A 24,929-nucleotide genomic window follows, 5' to 3' on the forward strand; every position below is an offset into this window, starting at 1 on the left:
CATTTCAAAATTAATACAATTATTTAACTGAATAATACTTAATCAAAGTTCATGAAACATTTATGCTCAAAGGAGTAAACTTGGTAAATTTTAAGTAAATGGTACGTGTACTCTTAGAGGAAGCATCGTCTCAGCACTTATCCAGTCAAAACTCCCGCCCCCCCCTTCAGAATCTTATGGAGACACAAAATTCTGAGGGGAGGACAGAAAACGGTGGAACAATCAACACGTCAGTAGCATCAGTGGGGAGTGAAACAAAGGTCTGTTTGAGGTCAAAGACCATTCATTAGAACTGGAAAAGTGAGAAAACTAGTGTGTTTTAAGTTGCAGAGAAAGGGGGAGGGTGGTGAGAACCGAGGCAATGGTTGCGATACGCTAAGTAACAATTAGTTTTGAATAAAACTACAGTTAGAGACAGAGGAAAAAAGAATTGAAACAGAAAGATAAGGTCACATCTGTGGAGACAGGGACACAAAGGGAGCAGTTATCCAAAATTGATTAATTAAATATCAAGGACTGCAATGTACTCAGAAAGACAGGTCCTGCTCCTGGAACATGTGGGCACTGCTGAAGCAATGAAGGATAAAGAGAAGCCAGAGTGGGAATGGGACAGAAATTAAAGTTTCAGAGATTGGAAACTCAGTCACCCTTGTACACTGAACAGAGGGTTCTGCAAAGTGATCACCCAACCTGCCTTCAACCTCTCCAATATAGAGGTCTCCACATTATGAACACTGAATGCATTAAATGGAGGAAGATGATCACTGGCACTTCATCAGCTCTGCTTCTCTCCCCCTGATGCTGCTTGCCCTGATGAATGCTCATAACATTTTCTGTTTTTGTTTTAGATTTCCAGCACCTGCAATTTTTTTGCACCAGATTCTGAGGGCAGTTTGATGAAATAGATAGACCTCAGGGAATACCTCTCCTTGTGAGAACTGCCAGGCATTAGTTCACAAAAGATTCACCTACACAAGATACAACTGAGGAGAAATTTCTTTCCTCATGAATCTTTGGAACTTTCAACCCGAGTTACGGATGTTAAGATATTTAATTTATTCAAGGCCAAGATGGGTAGTTCTTTTGGACTGCAGGAGGAAATCAATAGCTATAAGAAAGCAGCAGGAACCTAGAATTGAGGGGAAGATCAGCTATGACCTTATTGAATAGCATACCAATTGAATGGCTACGTGACCTACACCTGCTCCTACATGCAGTATTGCTCAGTTTTATTACTAGATCTCCTGAGAAGACATCTCGTTTTTCCACTGGTTCACTCCTTCCATTGTTTAAGAAGGGTAGGAAGGACAAGCCAGGGAACTACAGGCTGGTCAGCTTGAATTCAGTGGTGGGTAAGTTACTGGAGGGAATTCTGAGGGATAGGATCTACCAGCATTTGAATAGATAGAGTCTGATTAGGAGGAGTCAGCATACCTTTGTGCATGGAAAGTCGTGCTTGACGAATCTTCTAGTGTTTTTTTGAAGAGGCAACTAAAAGCATAGATGAGGGTAGGGCAGTGGATGTTGTCTATTTGGACTTTAGCAAGGCTTTTGACAAGGTCCCTCATGGCAGGCTGGTCTGAAAGGTTGGGTCCCATAGAATCCAGGGAGAGCTGATTGGGTGGATTCAAAATTGGCTTGGAGGTAGGAAGCAGAGGGTGGTGGTTGAAGGCTGTTTCCGGGATGGAGGCCGATGACTAGTGGTGTGCCGCAGGGGTTGGCGCTGGGACCCTTGTTATTTGTTATTTATATAAATGATTGATCAGTAAGTTTGTGGATGACACAAAATTAGGAGGCATTGTTGATAGTGAAGAAGACCATCAAAGATTACAGGGGGATCTTGATCAGTTAGGGAAGTGGGCCGAGGAGTGGCAGATATCAATACAGATAAGTGTGAGGTGATGAACTTTTGAAAGTCAAACCAGCATAGAACTTGCACTATGAATGGTAGGGCACCAGGGAGTGTAATGGAACATGGGGACCTAGGAGTACAAGTGCATAGTTCATTGAAAGCAGCATCACAGGTAGACAGGTTGGTAAAAAAGGCATTTAGCACGCTGGCCTTTATTAGTCAGGGCATTGAGTATAGGGGTTGGGACATTATGTTGCAGTTGTACAAGTTGTTGGTGAGGCTGCACTTGGAGTACTGTGTACAGTTTTTGTCACCCTGTTATAGGAAAGTTAAACTGGAAGGAGTGCAGAAAAGATTAACGTGGATGTTACCAGAACCAGGAGGCCTGAGTTATAGGGAGAGGTTGACCAGGCTAGGTCTTCATTCCTTGGAACGTAGGAAAATGAGGGGCAAGGACTGGTTGGTCCAAAGGGCCTGTATCCATGCTCTATTTCTCTATGACTCTAATTGGAAGTAGAGAGTGTGGCCAATACCTCATTTCCATCACATAACTTCATATTTAATATGGTGAATTGTGAAATCTGCAATTAATCTCCTTATAGGAATGCTCCTTCCTTCCTCTTGGCCTACAATATATAAACAATTCACAAACAAAGAAGCTTTAGAAAGTGCTACCCAAGGTGAGCTTTAACATTTCATAGCAGCATATTGTTTCAGACCTTGTTGCCAATTTCACACTCAAGAGTTGGAAGTGTGTCTATTGGCATATTGGTCTGGTCCTCCAATATAAAGACCTAGAGAGCGCTTACAGGTGAAACTTGCTGTCCACATTTTCTCTCCAAAAACTTGCTCCTTCATTATTGAAAAGTAAGAATGCCTTCAGATTCTGGGACTTCTTTGGTTTTTAAAAACTGGATACAGCCAATAGGCAGATCAATATAGAACGATTATATTTGAATTTATGCAATTTAACAAGACAAAATACATCTTATCCAGATGTTTCAGCTTTGTTTTGAAACATATAGGATTAATATAATTCATCAAAGACCAACAAGGATCATAAAAGCTTCAACTATATCCACCACTGCTGTCCTTAGATAATGCTATTTTTTTTGTAATGGACATGGCCCCATTAATCATCCAAATCACCCTTCACCTTAAACTGCTGAGTCTGAGTGATAATGGCATCAGCTAAGAATTCAAGATTTTCTTGAGATATGGAGTTTCCTGACAAGGTCAGTGTTTATTGCCTGCTTGGTGCAACCCATCTAGGGGAAGGTTCTTCCATTGTAATGCTGGGTAGGGTTTCTAGGAATTAGATCTAGCGATGAAGATAGTGTGTGACTTGGAGAGAAACTTGCCATTGGTGCTTCCCTTGAAGTTCTAGGCAGTATAGGGTGCAGGTGGGAGAACTGCAATCAAAGTTCTTGACAAGCTGCTGAAGTGTATTTTGTAGATGGCACACAATGCAGCTAAAGTGTGTCAATGCTGAATGGAGTACATTTTTCAGATGGTGAACAGGGTGTCAACCAAGTGGGCTGGCTGCATCATCCTGGATGATGGGGATGTAGCTATTGGGCACATCCAAGTGGAAACTACATGGACACATCAATGGGTCTTGAAGGTAATGGAAACATATTCAGGAGTCAAATAAAGAGTCACATGTTGAAGAATACCTATACTCTCTCCTATTTTTATATTCATTTTTTCCCCCCAAGATCTATGGCACTGGCAAAGTAAATTTAGTGACCATTTCCAATTTGCCTTGAACAGGATGACCAATGCAGAAGGCATAATCAATTACATTGGAATCACGCATTAAGACTGTTGACTGTCAAGGCTGGATAGTTAGACTTTACTTTTGTTCAATACTTGTGTGGCACAACCTAATAGGCCAAGTATGAACGTTAGAGCTCTCTGAGGTCTATGACACCAAGACTAGGGCCAGACCAAGGATCAAATCCAATGACATGTGCCATGTACAACTCAAGACACGACATGGTGTATGAAGCAAAAAAACTGCAAAGCTGGGAATCCAAAATAAAAACAGAAAATAGTTGAAACACTCAGTAAGTCAAACAGGATCTATAGAGGTCAATGCTCCTTTACCAGAACAGCATCAATGGAAGCCATATTTGCATAATGCTCAAATCAAATTCCAAAGCCTAAGGAAATTGTTGCATTTGTTTTTGGGAACAGAAAAAGAATAGAAGATGCAAATTAGTGAGAAGAATTACAATGGAAAGAAATACACTCAGCAGGATAACAGGCTTTTTGTTCTTATAAGTAGTCCTCAATATTCCCTTTCTTTCTATATCTTAGGTATTTCCTTGGGTAGAAGATGGCTTGCTTCCCCTCCAGTTGTGTGGGCTCTGATTGCTGACAAATTCTACATGGAATCCACAGATTGTAATACAAGTAATGCTTTTTGCAGCAGGGGGGAAGTTGTTCGAGATGTTGTGCACTACTTCACTGTTTGTCTGCCTTCCGCAAGTTCATTGTAGAATCAAGAGATGCTAAGCATCTTCCCTGATACTCCAGCTCCATTTTAAGCAGTCATGGGAGAGATTCCTTTGAATTGGTGAGGATGTTCTCACATTCCCCTTAGAAAAAACAGAACATCTGACACTCCTGGAAATACCTTATGATGGAACTCAGTGTTGGGTCCCTTTTTGTTTTTTTTTAAGGTTCAGGATTTTGGCAATGCAGATGATGAGAGGTCGCCCAGATCAATGTCCACAGCACTGATGCTGTTCCCACTGCATGCTGCCCTTGTCCTTCCTGGGGGAGAAGCTCGAATTGGAGGTGTTGTTGGAGCAGTCTAGGTGAGTAATTGCAGTGTATTTTGTACACTGCGGTTACTGATTGCCAATGGTGTAAGGAATGAATGTTTAGGGTAGTGGATGGGGTAACAAGTGGATCAAGTGGGCCATTTGTCCTAGAAGGTGTTAAGCTTCTTGAGTGTTGTTGAAATTGCACTTGCCCAAATGAGTGCAAAGTACTCCATTATGCCCCTGACTTGCACTTTGTAGATGGTTTGGGCTATCAGCCTAACACCCAATGACCGGCTCTTGTAGCTACAGTATTATGTGGCTATTCCATTTGAGTATCTGGTTAAAGATGAGCTCAGAATGTCAACAGTGGGGGACTTGGCAATAGTAATGCTATTGAATGTCAAGGGTAGCTAGTTAGACTCTCTGTCTGGCACTTTCGTAGCACAAATTTTACAAAACTGTCTTGGCTTTGCTGCATTCATTTGCTGAGGAGTCGTAAAATGGAAGTGAATATCATGCAATCAGCAGCAAACATCCCCACTTCTGACTTTCTCCTGGAAGGAGGGTCAATGATGAAGCAGTTGAAGATGGTTGGCCCTTGGACACTGTCCTGAGGAAATTCTGCACTGATGATCTGGACAGAGATGCTTGACCTCCAACACACAAAACAATCTTTACTTGTGCAAAGCACGACTCCAGTCATTACAGTGATTTCCCCTCAATTCCAATTGGCTGCAGTTTTACCAGGCTGCCTTGATGCCACACCTAGTCAAATGCTGCCCTGATGTCAAGGTAGTCACCCTCACCTCATCTCCAGAATTCAGCTCTTTGGTCCATGCTTGCACCAAAGCTATGATGAGATCTGGAACAGAAAAATCCCGGTGATACCCAAGCTGGGCATCGGTGAACTAGTAATTGCTGAATATGTGCCACTTGAGAGTTCTGTCAATGATACCTTGCTGATGATTGAGAGCAGACATTGTGTGGTAATTAGCTGGATTGTATTTGTCCTGCTATTTTTGAACAGGATCTACCCTGGGCAATTTTCTACATTATCAGATAGATACCAGTATTGTAACTGTACTGGAACAGCCTGGCTAGAAGTCTGGCTGGTTATGGAGCACGTCTTCAGAACTACTGCTGGAATGTTGTTTGGCCCAATACTTTTGCTGTATCAAGTGCAGGTTCCTGTTAAACCTGACAAATAGTATCAAATTAGGAATTGCTCAGTTCTCAATGATGGCAAACATGCAGGATTGGTTTTAGGTTTTGATAAATCAAAATAAGCCTGCCAAATTAAAATCAGAATGTTCCTTGCTTAGATAACAACGTGGAGCATCACAGCTCTCCCTATCATGCTCTAAAAGGGAGCTTTTTGTCCCCCCCTTTATAATGGTTACAAGATCCCAATGAAAGTAGAGGCAAGTTCTAGTAACTGAATGAGCTGGAACAAGCTCAGTCTACACTGCCATCCCCACTTTCCCCCCCACTGCTGTGACGCTGCAATTGCAAATAAGCTCGAGGCCTGGCCGTTGCTGTTGTCCCACATGGGCAGGCTGCAAGAGGTGATTAGTCCTCGGGACCAGATCCCGAGCTCCTGCCCTTGGAACGCCCCAAAGGCCTTATGAAAGCTCAGTGCTATCCAAACCCTTAAATGTTTTTCAAGGTGTCTGATAATCAAAATTATAAAAAAGTGAAAGTAATTATTTTATATTTGAACTGCTACATATAATGATGAGGTAAAATAAAGAAAAATAAAAGCTTACATGTACTTAATTTAATTAAACTAAGATCATTGACTCCGGCCAGCCTCAGCGTTCAGCCAAGGGGTTGGATACAAAATCGTCAGCCCCTGGACTCTGGGCCAGGTCAAGCATGGAGTAGGAGGTCAAATTTGATAACATCTGGCCTCACGCTCATCTCCAACTTCTGCATTACAACATGTAGGTGTGAAAATCAGAGATGAGCTAACCTGCATGGAAGATGTTGCTGGCAAAGACAAAAACACTTCAGCTCAATAATTACCATCAACAAGATCAAAGAGCAACTTTCAAACACAAGTCAACAGCCAAAGATACAGATGTGTCTGTTTGCTCATGATAAAAGAAAAATCTGCACAGCTCAGCATCATCCAAAAGGGAGGAAAGTCCCACAATCTTGAGATTACAACAATTATAATACCAAATGAAATTTAATAAAGAGATTACTGCACAATATAAACATAGAGCTTTATTTGTACAATTTTGCCATCCTTTACCCAATTAAAGATACTTTCTATCTATAACAACTTTATAGATCAGAAGAATACATACAGTAAACCGGCTCTTATAGTGTCTGAACTTGCTTTCAAAAGTCTTAACATTGAGTATGTTTAAATTAAACTACTCACTTTCCTCTCAATTATTTCCAGTGGGTTTGTATTTGAGTTACTTATAATCTGCAGTTTAATTTAGTATGAAAAATGACCTTACTGCTTAAGATAATTAAAACACTTAAATGTTTTCTTACTTCATAAAATAAATAACTGGTTTATTCAAGATTTTATTTTCCTTGAAGTGACCTCCTCAGCCAATTCATCCTTCCACACACTACACATTGACTGAACCGCAAAAGCTAAGACTGTTTTTCAAAGAAACTCCCGTCAGGGATATGCCACAGTAGGAGAGTGCAAAAAAAGTTTTAATGCCAAAACAAAATAAAAGTTGGAATAATTTAAAGATTTCTCATTTTGCATTTTGTAAATAAAATAATTAGCCATTGGCCAGATTATGACCATTAACTATGCTAAAATAGGCATTAGCTGATTAAGACTCAGTCTTATTAGGTTCATGTGATTTGGCATAAGAAAGGCAATTCCATAAGTATTATTTATAAAGAATGGGTATTTATCATGAAGGATCCTAATTTACAATATTTTAACATATACTCTGAAGAGAAAGAATTGCCTTCAAATCCCTCCAAGATATGCCCCCAATGACATCAGTTATGAGTGGACAGTAAAATGTCCCAATGACATTCTGTACCTTTTCTCTTTTCAATGACACACTATAGAAAGTGTTCACATTTACAATACCAAGCATGGAATTTCACACATCCCCTAGCCTATAATTTTAATTTTAAAAAAGTAGGATATTAAGCTAAAAGCCATGATAGGGTTTGGCTCCTAGATTATGCTGTGTTAACTTATCAATCAGACAGTAGTGCAAGTTCTATGACTTGCCTCAAGGCCCCAAAGCTTTTGAGGGGGGGAGAAATTGTAGAGAGAGGAATTCTCTATCCAGACTCCTAATGGAAACTGTATTGACAATGACAGCACCAGATTTGACTGGGAAGTTCCTTTTCCTTCAGGCTGAACAGTCTATTGTCTAAGATTGCCACATCAAATGGCCACTTAGGTGAGAAACTGAAAGGATACTGCAGTCCAATGAATGAGTCCATAGGGAGGGGAGAAAAAGGAGAAAACCTCCAAGAATGCAGATCTAGAAGTTTGTGTTGGTGCTATTAGTAGACAAACAAATAGCACCATGATTATTTGTAGTATAGTCAATGCTCTGCTATGAAAATTAACCTGTCTATTTAATACAGGGTTAAATTTCCACTAAAAGGGCATTGCAAGTGATTGTTTTTAACATTTGATTTCTAATACCATCATCAGTCATTTCTAGACATCTACCCCCTGAAAAGAAACACAAAATTAAATTCACTGTAACAGGGCACTAGCTTATGGTGATTTATCTTCTCAACTGCAGAATGGCTTCCTCTGTGTCCTTTGAGATGAGATGTAATTGCAGCAGGTGAGTATGTGTTGGGACGAGTGATTGCTTTCTCATACCTGTCTCTATGAACAGCTTCATTTTTTTTCCAAACTATTTCTACCAACTGCTTACCATTATTTTGATTAGACATACCCATCAGTTCTGGAGAGGAAGAAAAAAAAGAGAAGCTGGTTAGTGGCTAGTTCCATCACTACAGAACGATGGTGAGATGCAGGCAGATTTGAATCAAGCAGCAAGAGATTGCTTGGAGGTTAATGCAATTCAGTGCAAGCTGTGGTTTGTTTGCAGCAATAATTGCAGTTCAATAAGTCCTTAATAACTCGTGAGTAAAGCCATTAACAGTGTGTATGCAGAGGGTAGTTATTTCTAGACTCGCCTCTCAAAAGCACAGGATTATACAAAGAACTCATTTATTTAGATTAATCCTTTGCACAGGCAACAGAGTGATGAACATTTTTTTTAAGATTCTTGCATTTATAACAAAATCAGATGTTTCATTCAAGAGATAAAATGAGAAAGGCCAATCTGACGGCAATTGATAAAAATCAAAATAATACTCGGAATGATTTGTCTCAAACTGAAGTAATTTTGTATTGATGCAGAAGCAATCCTGACAGGCTTACTAAATTAATACTTCAACATTCATGTAGGATTTGTAATGTGAAGTGTCCCAAGATACTACATGAATGCAGAACTCAGGGTGGGGGGGGTGGGGGGAGATAGGGTTGGGAAATGGATGCCTTGGATGGAGCACGACCAAAAATAGGTCAAAAAAAGATAGACTGTCATATTGTCAGGTTTTTGTTTGAAAAGATTAAAAGTACTAAGGAGGCAATTTAAAGAAAAACTGAATGAGCTGGGATAGATGGAATGGTAACATTGATTAAGATTCAGTAACTAAGAGAAAACCAAATAAATGATATCTATCCATCCATCCCTCCCAGATCAGAGGTCTAGGAGCAATTCAATTTGATCTTTGACTCCTTGCCCTCTGAATTCATTGCTGCCAGTTCTTCATCATCGACCTAGCAACCTCTCAACGTTTCAACTGTCACTGCTTGGGATGGAGGGCGTCCTGTTATCATTATGAGTTTTGAACCAAATTACATTAATGAGTACTGGTGATCCTTGCAAATATCTGACCCTATCATTCTTTCCAACTGCACCTTGTGGCTAACTATCAAGTAACATAAGCAAATAAACTAGATGGTGCTAATGACTGGCAAAATGTATTTTTTAGGTTGGTACTGTTCCTATCTTTTTAGGGAAATATGAAATTGACCTGTTTTTCCAGCCATGATCCTGGAGAACATATCAATAACAAAAGTACGAGGAATCTACCATCTGGCCTCCAGGAATAACAGTCGAAAAATGACTCCTAGATTTTCTGTCCTCAGCAAGTGGCAGAAATCATAAACTCAAAGCGATGGGCAAGGCAACTGAACCAGCATTATATTATCGTTTACTGATAACCAAAATCCAGTGCCATGAGTATGTTTTCCCCAAATGAACACATATCAAATGCTGTTCAGTTCGGAATTAAACACACGACAACAACTGTGTGCTATGGTTATGCCAAGATCAGCAACCCTACTAACTGCAGATTAAAAAAGCCAACTTGGAAGTCTTGGCATTATTGCTACTATGGATCTATTGGTAAAATCTAAACAAAATTCTAATGTTTTGTTTAAAAGCAACTCAAATTGCTCAGTTTTTCTATGAAAACAAGCAAATCAGTGCATCTCTTTTCAACTTCTAGAAAGTGAATGGTACATCACCTTCTATGCATTAACAAAGGCAGGCAGTGCAAATCAAAGACACTGCACCTTTGATGTAGAAGACACTAAGAAACTTCACCCAGACTACCACATGCAGTTCTGGTTACTGAGGTACTGGATGATTACTGTTCAAAGAGCATACATAAGCAAACAACAGTAATAACTTTGGGCTTGAGGAATGGGATTTGGGTATTTGAAGCTGGGGAATTTGATGAGAAAGCAGTGTTCATGAGTTTGTGCAATTCATGACTTCTCATCCATTTTTGTGTGTATATATAGGGCATCTTACTGTAGCCCTGTAATCGCCTACCTGAGCTGTAGCTGTCCGTAGAGGATTGAGAGATTGATCGAGAAAGCGAACGACGACCTATTTTTGTTGGACGTTTGTTGAATTCTTGCTTCTGGTCAGCAAACTGGATCTGCTATTTATAAAAAAAAAGGAAAGGGCATTTACTCTAGATTGGTTTTAAAAATCTAGGATCAGCATTTTCCCCCAAAAGTTTATTTACACATGTATTGGTTCAAACAATGCAATGCTATTAGGGGTAGACATGGGATCTGGCCAGCATTTCCACAACATTGCAGAGGAAGGAAATAAAAAGAGTGCAGGCCAATTTGTCACAAAAGGTGGCATTTCTTTTATTATTATTTAAAATATTAGGTTGGTAATCTCCTTTTACTATTTCAAATCAACTTGCAGCTCTGTGAATACTTTCCTAACAGCCAATAAACCAAGAAAAAAAATTCTAAGAGTTAGCAGTGGTGTTGATAAATCAAAATGAACCAATGACACGTTACCTTGTTAAACAAAGTTTCCAGTGCATCAGTTCAATATTGAAATCTTCTTTAAAAAATATTTAAAGGAATTACATAGATCCCCTATTAAGCTAATGAAGAGTCATTGACCATAGGAACATAATTAGGCCATTTGACCCAGAGTCTGCTCCGCCATTTGATCACAGCTGATTTATTTTTCCCTCTCAACCCCATTCTCCTGCCTACTCCCCATAACCTTTGACACACTTATTAATCAAGAACCTATCAACCTCCGCTTTAAATATACCCAATGACTTGGCCTCCACAGCCATCTGCGGCAATGAATTCCACAGATTCACCACCCTCTGGCTAAAGAAGTTCCTCCTCATCTCTGTTCTAAAGGGACATCCTTCTATTCTGAGGCTGTGCCCTCTGGTCCATCTGGAGTAACAACTGTTTCACTCACCAAAGGTTCCTACTGACCCCCCGAGTACTTCTGGCACTTTGTTTTTATGCCTCTCTTAATCTGTTGCCTCAGGTAACACACATGATCATACTCCAACTTCAGTGGAAAGAAATGGTACCAAATGCACAACAATTAGTTCAAATACAGTAAATTGCATAATTCAGTGAAATAAGATGTCCCCAGCCCAAGATATACAGCTGGTTTACAGTCACCTAATTGTCACCAAACCATAACTACGAGGTGAACAAATGATAATCAGTGGATTTAAAATAAACTTTGCATTTTAAAAATGGCCAAAAGGGACACTGTATTGAGGAATAAACATTTTCTGGGAAATAATGAATTTAGCAGGGAAACCAAAAGGTAAATTAGTTCTGGAAGAGAGTTCTAGAGAACAGGAGCTGGATTAACAATACGGAGTCAGAGGAAAAGAGGGCATAGGATAGAATATGTTGGTTAAACTGTGATTAGTTGGAGGGGGTTTTGTGGGGGGGGGGGGGGGGGGGGGGAGTTCGGGATGTGTGGAGAAGAGGAAAGGAGGCCCAGAACTCCGAAAAGTGTTCTTGAAGCTAATTTAGTAAAATACATTGGAATCAGCAGAAATGGCAAGGCTGACACTACAGACGGACACTTTGTGAAGACAGTATAGGTTATGCAGAAATGTGTGTCTTATTAGAAGGACAGCCCAGAAATCAACCTTCAGAAGGATATTTCATGGTATGAAAGGATGTGGTAACATTCTATAACAGCAACAAGAATACTATGTCAATATGCTAGTTCAGGATTAATCAATGCAACAAGGCTATATATCACCAATGTTAGCCCAAGTGGATAGGTAGTTAATTTGGCGCAAAGCCCATGAAACTATCAATAAGATTCAAACAGGATTTCAATTTTGTCAGTACTCTATTATAAAGAAATTTATTTTGAAAATGACTGGGCAGCAACCAGTTAGTATAGCAATAGTAGAAGTTAGAATCTAAAATGGAAAATTGTTCCTTGTTACATTTAAATGGGTGGTAAATTGAATTCACCATTGGATCAGTTCAACTAAAGAGCAAAAACTGCGTAAAAGATGCAACCACATTGAAACATACCTTAAATTACAAGCATATCACATTTAGGGTTCAAAATTAGAAGCCTCGCAGCAAGCCAGTGAAGTAGCTCACATGGTTGACTGAAGTAATGATTATTTTAACACCAATGCACACAGACAACATTGTATCCTCCCACATCTAGATTTCTATTTCCACAGGCTTCTCAATTTATTCCAACCTTACTTGTACAAGATATACATTTACTATTAGGATCTATAACTTCACTGCTTGACAATATTTTCAGCATTGTGTAGTAATCCTGACGCAAATTCAACAAAATACATTTTAAAAAAAACACACAAGTTTTAAATAGGCTGTTGTCTCTCATGCAGCAGTGACACTGCATTGGTTGCGTTGGCATGGATTAGTTTTCAAGTGTGCATCACTGTATAACACAGGAAGGTAAGTCGGTTATAAATTTCACCTTGGTACAGTTGATAGCACTCCCTCATACAATCACAAGTCAGAATGCTACAAGTTCGAGACTCACTCAATAGTCTGAGTGTATAATAAAGACCGAGGTGTCAGAGGCATCACCCTTCAAATGAGCTGTTACGGCATACAGATAAGGTAATCAAACAAGGAAAAAGATTTATTAAACAAGCAACTAGAATTAAATGAGAAATATAATGAATCAATTGATCTGTTGAAGGCATAAACAAACATTGGATGTGGATACTGACGCAAGACTCTAGCCTGGTACAGCAAGATGGATATGTGCCATATTCTGCCTGGTATACACACACACAAACAAAACAAAAATCACTATCTGGTGCAATTCCTTATTTGTATTATAACTAGAAACCAGTGTGGTTTTAATGACCTAAAGGATGGATGATATTTTATGACAAAAATTATAACTTGAGTCTAATTAGAGTTCAGAATGGAATAAAAACAAAGAGCTTAATTATAATGCAACTAGATTAAAATCATTACTAGAATTAAGACATTACTTTGTAGTCCACAGCTTTTTGAAATGGATATTCAAACAGGTGCATAAAGTTTGAATTATTGCTCCAGCACAGCTTTAACAGTTGACATGTGTATTGAATGAGAAGTGAAATTAGTAATAAGTTTTGAAATAAACTGTTAGAAAATCCTGAAAGGATTACAATTAAAATATCAAGATCAGAATGTTTAGTTTCTTTGCTTAAAATGTTGTCCAAATAATGATTAAAATTTGGGAATAAAAGATGTTTAAAACCAAATATCTTCTGCACATTATTATATATTCAAGACTAAAATCCTGAAGTCTAAAAGATAAAATTAAAATATTTCTGGGACCAATATAGTATTAGTATAATATTGTTAGAATTCTGAGCAGAAATCTTTTCTGGACCAAAATAAAACACATATGTTAATACTATGCTGTTTCCAGACAATATGTCTATGAACATGATCCAAACAAAAAACCATCCTAAATCATTCATCAAACCATTTGAGCAATTACAGCCAACCCAGTAGTTTCTTTATATACCTGTGTGGAGGAAAGGCTGGCTGTCACATCATCCCGTTTGTCTGTTAAAGTCTTGCTGTTGGACATTTCGGCGGATAGAGCAGCTGGTTTACCTGCACTCTGATAGTCAATAATCAGCGCCACGCAAAGACGCATTCAGTTCTCACTCAGCCTCAAATGCACTTTTTAAACTGACCACTGTTTTCAGGACTTGGATTAGGTCAGCTTTTTAGAAAATGAACTCCCAGAACAATCAACAAAGCTTATCTGCAAAGAATTAATGAGGCAATTGTTCAGCTGTTAAATGGTTTTGAGTCTAAACAACTAATGACATTGTGCCATCAGCATTCATGAGATCTTAATTGGAGGGAAACTTACAAGATGATCAGCTGCACAGGTTTACATTACGCACAATCATCAGTTTGATAATATTTGTTTAAAAATAAAATTTAACCAGCTTTAAAAGCAGTGGCAAGATTTACCAACCAAATAATTTCCCTCTCAGATAGCAGAAAAGACTCATCCTTATTAATTAGTCATGTAACAAGCTAAGGGACTACACAGGCAGCCAACAGACCCCACGAGTGAATACACCTTTAAGCTACTTGGAATTATCTTGAAGTGGAAACCGAAAGTTTATAGCTTTAAGGTTCAAACCAGAGTAGGTGGGTTATTCAGATCAGTTCCCTACTTTATTTCTCACCAAAAAGGAGAGGAGAAAAGAAATCTATTCCAAGTATCAGTATCTAAGACTATGAACAGAATCAGTTTCTACTTGGAGCTGTGATCCATTGCTTTCAGTGATTGAAGATCAAGACCTTTAACTCAAAACTCATGATCCATTGGGCAGCAGTGACCCCTGCCCACCGATGTTTCTAAGACTTGAACTATCTAACAGCATGCATCCAAAGGCACTGGAGAGATACAGCCAATGGTGACTCTGCAAAATCTTCTGAAATCACTGGAAGGATAAGTGAGCCAATGTTAACATCTTCTCCCAGGCCAATATCTCCAACATTGACGCCTGAATTATGCTGCCTGCTCCATTGGACAGACCTCGCCTGATACAAGTAGACAGTCTCTCAGAAAAAGATCATGTGGACAGAATCACATTCTCAAAGACTCCAAAAAAAAAACTACAACATCCACTGACTCCTGGAAATCCCTGGCCCTTGACCACTCAAAAGAGGAGGAGCATATGGAATTGCACTAAGAGCCTCAAGTCCATGTATCAGACATAGAGGAGTCCAACACATATGGTGGAAGAAGTGCAATGACCTCAGACCATCCACCCACTCCTTGCCCCATATGCAGTAGAGTATGCAGGTTCCACAATGGTTTCCAACACTATAGGGATCACATGGAATGGAAGCAAATAATTTTCGATTCCAAGGGACTACATAAGAAGATAACACAGCAATACTTACATCATAACCTGGTTATTTCAAACCAAATATAAATATGTGCAGAAAAATCAAAATACAAATGTGCAAGTAAGATTAAAAAAAGACATAAATGGAGTGTCAATTTCACTCAAAGGGAGTCAGTGTATTCTAAAATTAACAAGTACTTAGTAATCTATTAAACAGGAATAAAAAAGTATAAACGCAGCAAGTAACCAGGAATGCTCTTTCATCAGAACATCAATCCATTTGTTGCAAAGAACAAAAATTGGCACAATAATCATCCTGCTAAGGCTGGAAGTCCAACAAGTTTCAGCCTAGCTGCAAGTGGCAGTGATCACTTTTCATTTTTAAAAAAAAGTGATTCCCCGTTTTACCTTGAGAGTTAGGTAACTAAAGAAACTGGTTGCCAATGTTTTTAAAAGAGAAAAAAAATTGTACTAATTATCGAAGTTTTGGTCCTCAAAATATAATTTCTCTTTCATAATTAAGGATTTCAATCTTTAGGGGAAGAAAACAAATCTTACATCCATCTCTCATCAGCAAAACAAACTGAACTGGAAAACTGAATTCCACCAGTCCTTAGAAAAGAATGCATCTTTTGTTAATGGGAGAGGATTAGAGTTCTGTAATCACACTGCACATTTTTAGAATAAGTGAATCAAGCACAAACCAAGATCTGCTCTTTTCTGAAGATGCAGATTCTTAAGGAGCATGGGTCAACAGGTAATAACAGCCGTCTTTCCCCTCATCTGACCATCCTACACGTCAGACATGAGTACCAATAAACTATTCAGAAACAAGAGGGCAATACAGCTGAATCTGACTTCAATAGTCAGAGTAAATAAACAGCATTCCAGCTGACATCTTTGCATTAGTGAGACTAGGATGATTTACAGTTTTATAACTGATGACTCAGCAGATGTCAACAAGCACAGCACAGATTAGAGATTGGGCCTTTTGTGCTATGGCCATTAAAGTACATAATATATCCACAGAAACATGACATGTTTTATATGGTGGTTGGGACAGTTGGGGGTCAGGATGGAGGAGATGAAGAGAATAGTGAGTACTTCCATTGACTCACTCCCCCCCCCCACCCCCTCAGAGTTTACATTTGAGCCACTGTCCAAATATGCACAATCCCAAATAATGCTGTGGATTATGGGGAAACCCTGATTAAAATAGATGCAGTATGTTGTCAGAGTTCTGGATCAATAGCTTTCAACCACAAATTCTATGAGTTTTTGCTGCTGTCATGATCAAAATATTTCCAAGTCATAATCAGAGCCTACCAAATGCTATTAAGGTGTGGTCAAACACATACAGTAAAATTCAACTGAAATTTACATAATCCAATTGGTCTATCACACAAGTAATTATGAGCGGGTAACATTGGATGTTCAGTCTCTATGGAGCCAATCTTCTCACAAAAGTCAATACCTTCAGGAGGGTCACGATAGAGAAATCAGCAAGAGAAACCTCTATAAACTCCATCTTCAGAAAAAGCCAACACCCTTCTAAATAAACCCACAACCAAACTTCTCAAAAAGCCATGACTTCTCCTCAGATACTACTGCTCTTTCAGGAATTTCCTTGACTGTTCCAAAGATAGTCGATGACTTATGTAAAACAGAGTCACAGAAATAAAACCAAAATGCCATAAGTTCTAACGCTGGAATTTGTAACTGCCAAGTATTTTATACTTCAATGGAGAAAATTATATTAATGAATACATCTCATCACATGCTTAATATAATTTCACTGCAATAACAGCAGTGGAAAACTTACTTGGCGCACTTGGGAAGAAGTTTCCCAATAGAATTAGATGAAGTAATTATCACCTCTGAGTCAGGAGAAGTAAAAGCCATGCAACATGGACATATGTAAATACTAATTATTGTTGTTTATCCTGGAGAAATGCTCCATGGTGCTTCAGAGGCATAAGGGAGATAAGGACATTAACCAAGGATAGCTTGGCTAGAGGTGAGAGAGGAATAGAGGTTTAGGAAGGGCAGTACAGTGATGCAATGGGTCGTGCTGCTGCCTCACGGCTACAATGATCTAGGTTCAAAACTGATCTCTAGTGTTGCTTGTGTGGAAGTCGCATGTTCTCCCTGTGACTGCATGGGTTTCCCCAGATGTTTCCTCCAACATCCCAAAGACATGTTGGTTGGTAGGTTAATTGGTTACTGTAAGTTATTCCAAGTGCAAGTGGTGGCAAGAGAATCATAGTGGCATTGGTGGGCACCTGGAAGAGAAAGGTACAGGAAATTGTGGAGAGAATGAGATTGATGGGATTGCTCTGGGAGATGGGCTAGACTAGACAGGGCAAACGGCCTTCCTCTATGTCACAAGGAAATAAATGAGAAGCTGTGGGGGGAGGGGCAGGAAGAGATTTAAGGAAGGAAGGAAGGAAGAAAGGAGAAGGGAGGAGAAGATAAATTCAATTGCAAAAGGTGTAAAGGTAGTAGCCGCACCAAATACCTTGGTTTTTGTCTTCTAGTGTTTTATTGGAGGAATACAAGTCATAACCAGATACCAGACAAGAAGTTTCACAACAGAGGAGGAGAACTGAAGCATTGAGACAGAAGATAGAGATAGACAGCATCAATAAAATGGTAAAAACTGACAAGTCTGTGGATGCCATTGCCATGCATCAGCGCACTAATACGGAAAGATGATGCCATCTTAAACTCTGAACAGGAGGCAATATTCTACTTTTCCTCACAGAAAACATTATTACTTAGTCACCACATGTAGATTATCATCTATCTTCAAATCTGCAATCAGTTGGTGATCTCACATTTGAAAATGAAAGGGAATGCAACGAGTAGTAAAAATAGTTGTGTACTTTTTAAACCATATGGCACAAAATATATAATTTGCAAAAGCTATTTCAGGGGCGTTATGTGGCAGAAACTGGAAGTACTTCTGCAATACAATTTCCTGTTCGTTTGTTGTGTCTGGTTAATGTTTCCCATTTGTAAAGACAAAGAACACAATTTACAACTTTTGCTCTCAAGCTTTTAGTGCAAATTAAGAACAGACAGGAAAATGTTTACTCCTTCTGTAACTACTTTAACTCATAACTTCAAATCACACTCACCCTGGTCTTGATGAAAACAAGTTATAATGCTCTCCCAAACATACCCAAAATTGAAATCGTATTCCTTGGTGATATCCTATTTCAACTAGATTTAGAAACACAGGAAATAGGAGTAGGCCATTCAACCCTTTGAGCCTGCTCCACCATTCAATACCCTCATGCCTGATCTTCTATTTCAATACCATATTCCTGCATTCTCCCATACCATGTGATCCTTTTGCACCTAGAAGTCCATTTACCACTTCTTAAATACATACAGTAGCATAGCCTCCACCTCCTCTTCTCAGTCCCAAATGCCTTATCCTGCTCTGGATCCCTTCAGCCAGGGTAAACACCTTCCTTGTATCCAACTCACTGACACACATCATGAAAAGCAATGGACTTGGTGCTGAGTCATGCAAAAACCCCATTCCAAATAGGCTTCCAGAAACTAAAGCTTCTAACTCTGAGCCCTGCCACCTTGGATCTAAATTTCCTCTTTCCCTCAGATCCCATGGGCTCTCACTTTACTGATCTCGTTCATGTGAGTCCTTATCAAATATCCATGTAAGCTATATCAAATGCATTACCACTCACCGATCCCAACTCAAAAAATTCAATCAAATCACATGCTCTTCTCATGCTGACAGTTCAAGACTGGTAATTACCTCCAAACGTCTCCCAATAACTTGCCCACCATAGTTAGGCTGACTGACTTGCTACTACTCAGTTTATTCCACTCTCCTTTTTTAAAAAAAGGACTCTTACACATTCACAACATTCTAGTCCCTGAAAAAAGATCATAACCTCTGCCAATTTCTCTCCTGCTGCTCTGAACTGCTCAAGATCCATTTTTATCCAGGTCTCAATTAATCTATTTTTAAAGATGCTGAAATCCTCACATTTCCTCTTTTATTCTCATCATATCTTATAACTTCCTCCTCAACTAAAATGTTTGAATCATCCCCATCTTTTGCGAAGACAAGTACCAACCAATCATTTAGACCCACATCTATGCCATAAAACTCCATATACCATCTATCTTTTTAGTCTCTAAAAACCCTGCTTCTGTCCAATAGGAAGATTTTAGCTCCAAATATATCATGCAGCCTCTGTTCTGATGATTGCCTTTAATTTTGAAACATTTTAAAATTCTTTATACAAGTGAAAAGCCTGAACTCCATAAAATTCGGCTGATCAGCACAGTTCTTGTAAGATGTCAATCACAAATGTTGCAAGAAATTAGAGGGGTATTAAATCAGGTTTCCTGATATTTTCATACTTGAGTCACCCTGCAGATCAATTAAATTTATCCAGCGATTGGAAAATCGCAGAGTGCCCACAGAATCAGGATACCCTGAAGCGCGCCTGAAGGACTTCTTATGTTCTCTATAAGAGAACACAAGGACAAATTTGATGAGGGTTACAAAGAGTTCCAGGAGCTAATTAAACAAATGCAAGGCATCCTGGGTTCAGAAATTTCAACTAGCTTCAGGCCCTACATATTCTTAAAGTCTAACATCCAACTGAAAATTCATGACCTAATGAATTGATGGTGCATGGAAAGAACACAGCTCTTGGTTGAGGAGTTCTTTTAAGAGCCCCTCCAGGAGATGCCAACTGTTTCTATCCTTTAAGTGCACCTCTGCTCCTGGCTCTCGGTGAGGTGAGTCCTTGGATTTTTGGGCCCCACTTGTCTTGGCATAACACAGCTCTTGCAACTTACTGGCAACCATGACACACACAGACTTCAGTTATGCCAAGACAAGTGGGGCCCAAAAATCCAAGGACTCACCTCACCGAGAGCCAGGAGCAGAGGTGCACTTAAAGGATAGAAACAGTTGGCATCTCCTGGAGGGGCTCTTAAAAGAACTCCTCAACCAAGACTCTGCCCTCAACACAAATACCCTTGACTTTATCCTACAGGAAATGATGCAGTCCAACCTCACCAACACCTCAGACCAAGATGTCAAAAAGGCAATGTGCCAATTGAAAAACAGCAAGGCCTATGTTTGATTAAGTTCTAAAACTTGGAGAGTAACTCCAGTCACAAATTTACAACCGGCACATGTGAAGAGGAGAACATGCTTGTGAAGCTCAGTGACACGATAATCACAACCACCCTTAAAAATAGAGGGACTAGTACAGCTGTCTGTCAAAGGGAAGGTCATTACCTGGGTTCTCCTCTACTGTCTCCTCCTAGTGGCTGAAGAACTGTTCCTTGAATCACAATGTGGATTCCATACATCTTGAGACACAATAGACATGACGTTCACCATCCATCAAATACAAGAGAAACGCAGGAAGCAGCAATGGCCTTCTGACTCTGTCAACTGAGGGGGATAGTGGGACATTTCATCTTTGACCAGATTACTGTTAGCCATTATTGCCCTAATGCTTTTCTCAATCTTTCTCACCACAATAATGTGCCTAACCTTAAATGACCATTTTGTTGTGTCGTCCCGAAATCAATTTCCCTATCCGTCCACTGTAAATAACACAGTGCCACGAGGTTGATTTGAACAAATATTTTTATTAGCAGTGCACCGCTAGGAGAATTCTCTTCAGCACTCACTAAGAGTTGCTTCCCGAGTTCTCTCAGTACAAAGGGGTAGACAGAGATTTATACAGGTATTGTCACGCATACTTTAATGAGTCAGGTGCCGGAGTTCTTGGTTGAGCAGGAAACGGACAAAGGGCTACTGCAGATGGACAAAGAGCAGCCTCACACCACAGGTTCAGCTAATCATTTTGCAATCGGGTGAGACAAAGGCAGGTATCACCTTCATTGTTTGAGACAGCCTTCCCATTTCCCGTTAAGATTGACCATCATCTCCATAGTCAAGCATAATGGGAATCCAATTAAGTTCCAGACACAGCAATTACCACACAGCACCCAGCCCAGGAAAGCAGTGGTGTGGCTGTTCTGGCCTGAAGGACACTTTTTAAATCAGTATTTCGAGCAGCCATAATTCTCATCCATTTTAAGATATCAATACAGTTCTAGTTTATTAATCCTACACCTCAGTTGGAGTGGAGTTAATCTACGGGAATAAATTGAAAATTGTTCATCGATATTGTCTCCACTCTCAAATCAAAAAGTCACTCCAATTTCAGCCATTAGGCTGCTGTACGAAGATGAATGCTTGCATAGGTTCCTGTTCAGATGCCAAGCTCCAACTCATCATTGATCCATTCACTATATCAGAAAATATACTTAACATCTGCTGTGCAGCAGTGCACCTGCCGCTGCACCCTGACAATACAAAGTTCATGACAAGACCATGGGCAACTTTCTGAACGTCAGAGCCATCTTTCAAAGGAAGACTTTGATGATAATATTGATGATAATATTTACTACCAGCTTCAGTGAACCAGAATAGACTTTGGCCTTCTGAAGACTAAAGATTAAAACCTCAATCTCAACACAAAGTTCATAGTCAACTAAGCAGCAGTGATCTGTTTTCTCCTGTATACTTCTGAGATATAGCCTACTTACAGCAGGTACCTCGAAGCACAATCAACACTGCTTCTGCAAAACCCTCCAAATTCAGCAGCAGGATAAGCAAACCCCCAACATCAGCATCTTCTCCCAAGAAGCAATTGGAAGCACCGAGGCACTAATTACACTCAGTTGGTTCCAACGAGCAGGCCACTTAGTTTGTAAACCTGACACCAGATTCCTGAAACAGACATGTTTCCAAACTCCAAAAAGCCAAGGGATTACCATTTGAATAAAAGAAATGATTCATGGAAATCAAAAACCTGCTGGAAATGCACAGTAGGTCAGACAGCATCTCTGCAAAGAGAAAGAAAGTTAAGATTTCGGTTCAATGATTCATGGATGTTCTCAAAGCCTCCTTGAAAGAGTGCAATAACCCCAATGACTCTCAGGAATTGCTTGCCTGTGATGGACTAAAATCGAGAAGGAGCATTTCGGATGGTACTGAGTACCTCAGGTCCATTCATTCGGAACACACAGAAGCCCAGTGTAAGTGGTGGAAGGAGCACACTACAACACACTTGCCTACAATATCAAGCACCTTGAGTCTGAGAGTCCTACATTGATCAACAGCCAGATCAAGCCATAGAAGTGGGATGGCAGCAAGGGACTGCCTAACAAGAGGTAATAACACCGCCCAAGAATCCCCGATTATAGTCTCATGTGTTGTTTTTGTCAATTCCAGAGAGAATAGCAATAGATTACCATATTTGTCTTCAAATCCATGGACTGGAAAAGAAAATGGAATTCAAATTTAGAATTATTGGTCACTGTAGAGGGACCTTATAGACTCAAAGAGGACCACGAATACCAGTACTGTACAACTTAAAACAAAATGCACATGCCTCTATGAATGGTGCACTTCTTAACCTACAAACCCCATTTCCTGGCGTCACCATTTTTGATTGCACTTTTGCATCAATATTTCAAATGAACTTTGCCCATCAACAGTCAGGCTGAAATTTCAGCTGCTCCACCACTGGCAGTGTTGCAGCACCTCCTGCTCTTCAACCCAAGTCTTTTGATTTGCTCCAGTGGCTACATTTGCCCAGATCTTATGGCAGCTGATTTTAATTTTCTTTTCTGGCCCTCCACTACAGGCCTGCCGTACTGGCATGTTTATCCTTGCTTCAACCAGCAACTTAACTTTTGCTTCTTGACTCCTATGCCTGCCCTTCTTTGCCAGCTGTTCACCTCGTATCTCCTTCCAGCCTTTACAAAATCTTCATGATTATTAAATAAATACATATTTTGTAATCTTATTTTCATTAATAACTTAAAAGCATCTTTGAGTTTCTTAAAGTACAACCTCTAATTTTTGTGTTTGGCCCAAGAAACATCACCTCCCAATCCCTTTTCCATCCCCTTTAAAAATTCTGGCACTTCTTTTCCCACTTTGCAGCAGCTCACATTATTCTCCAATCCAACACCAGCCATTAAAATCCATAACTGGTGAATTGTGCAAGCCATACTACCTATAATATGATATACAAGTGTGGTCTTGGGAGTCAAAATGATGGTGTCACTGCAAGCCTTCATGCAGGAGAGGATGGTTACTTTTTTCAGTTTGAGTGGCTTCAACTCTACCAGCTTTAATTTCACTTTTAAAATATTTCTGCATTAAGGCTCTGTTATCGCCTAATTCCTTTCCACTTTTGTTGCAAATGTTATGAATCTTTGCCTTTTAGAAATGCAGAACTTGTTAGGAATGCATTCTTTGCTAAATTTGTTGGCGTCTTCAGAACATTTTCATGGCTGAATTTGGTTATAACCCTGGAATTTAAGATATTATTCAGCTTGTTAGAATCATTGAAAGAGTAGATTTGCCAATTTTTAAAAATTTAGGATTTAAAAGAATTCTTGGATTCAAAAGGAATTCTTTGTATTTTGGCATTCCCATTTAAGAATTTTTGGAAATGAATGATTCTTTGGGAAAATAGAATTGTTATAAGTGAAAGGAATGCTTTGATTGTTTGGATACTTGAAAGTTTATGAATGGTTCTACTGGTGGCAAAGGCAACAAATCACACCACATAGGTAGCAGCAATGTTTAACTGTGTTGCAATTGCTTATTCCCCACCTTCTCAACAGCACAGCAGAATAAGCAATAAATGCTAATTTTGCCAGCAATGCCTACATCTCAACTGTGTTATTGGTTGCTTTGAAATACAATTTACGTGATTTCCCATTTCAATAATCTGACCAAAGACATTTTGCATCTGAACAGAATTCACACAAGACTTTTGCAGCTTAAAAAATACTTCCTGCATTCTGCACCCTCCTCCTCATTTTCCCCCACCTCACCCCAACACTCTTGGTAAACAATTTACTCTTTACAAAAATAACTTGCATGAGCTGAGTCTAGAATTCAAATACTGAAAATGAGTAAAGGAAAATTAGGTGACGTGGGAAACTTCTCTATTCTAAACAACTCAGCCTGAAAACCTTTTATTATTGCAAAGCTTCACATTGTAATTGGGATGCGAAGCGCAAAATTTCTTTTCCACACAGACTGGGCCAAGAAAACTCAGAAAATGCTGGAATATCAGTAATAAGTGAAATGATTATTAATTCACTGCCCCATCCTAGATTTTCACACCAGTCTCCCCACTGTCACACAAAATTCTGCAAGATATTTTGTATCAGTTCTCATTTTAATTATTTAAAAAAATTAAATATTGTATTTGCATTTGGAAGATTTTAACTCTGAAATGTGGTGCCAACCTAGAAGTTGTGGCCCAATGGTTGAGGAGCCAAAGGCAAAATGAAGTCCAGTGTTCCTGTGTCATCATTTTCTAATGACACTGCAGAAAGTAGACGACATGAACACTGGCCAAAGGTAATGTTGAGTTGAAGTTTGTCACCTGATGGTCTAGTCACCTGACATATTCACCTGGGAATGAGTGGGAAAGTAAATAAACACTTAGGTGAATGCAAAATATCCCATGACACTAACTTGAAGGGTAAGAGGTAAATCCAGG

General features: G+C 39.4%; 1 protein-coding gene across 8 annotated transcripts in view; it reads right to left on the bottom strand.

Annotated features, from left to right (window-relative positions):
• The window catches only part of LOC127580272 (putative adenosylhomocysteinase 3), a 77,088-nt gene that overhangs the window by 27,427 nt on the left and 24,732 nt on the right, over nucleotides 1-24,929 (bottom strand). For 2 of the 8 annotated variants that reach the window (XM_052033454.1, XM_052033455.1), the window contains exons 2-3: nucleotides 10,491-10,602; nucleotides 8,514-8,543 (exon numbers count right to left, since the gene is read on the bottom strand). In XM_052033454.1, coding sequence (XP_051889414.1) covers nucleotides 8,514-8,543; nucleotides 10,491-10,602 — 142 coding nt within the window. Of the gene's footprint in view, nucleotides 1-8,513; nucleotides 8,544-10,490; nucleotides 10,603-13,976; nucleotides 14,134-24,929 lie in introns of those variants that run through there. The other 6 variants (XM_052033457.1, XM_052033459.1, XM_052033462.1 and 3 more) reach the window with 5 other exon arrangements.

Source organism: Pristis pectinata, chromosome 19 (assembly GCF_009764475.1).
Source record: "Pristis pectinata isolate sPriPec2 chromosome 19, sPriPec2.1.pri, whole genome shotgun sequence".
In the NCBI taxonomy this organism is placed as follows: Eukaryota; Metazoa; Chordata; class Chondrichthyes; order Rhinopristiformes; family Pristidae; genus Pristis; species Pristis pectinata.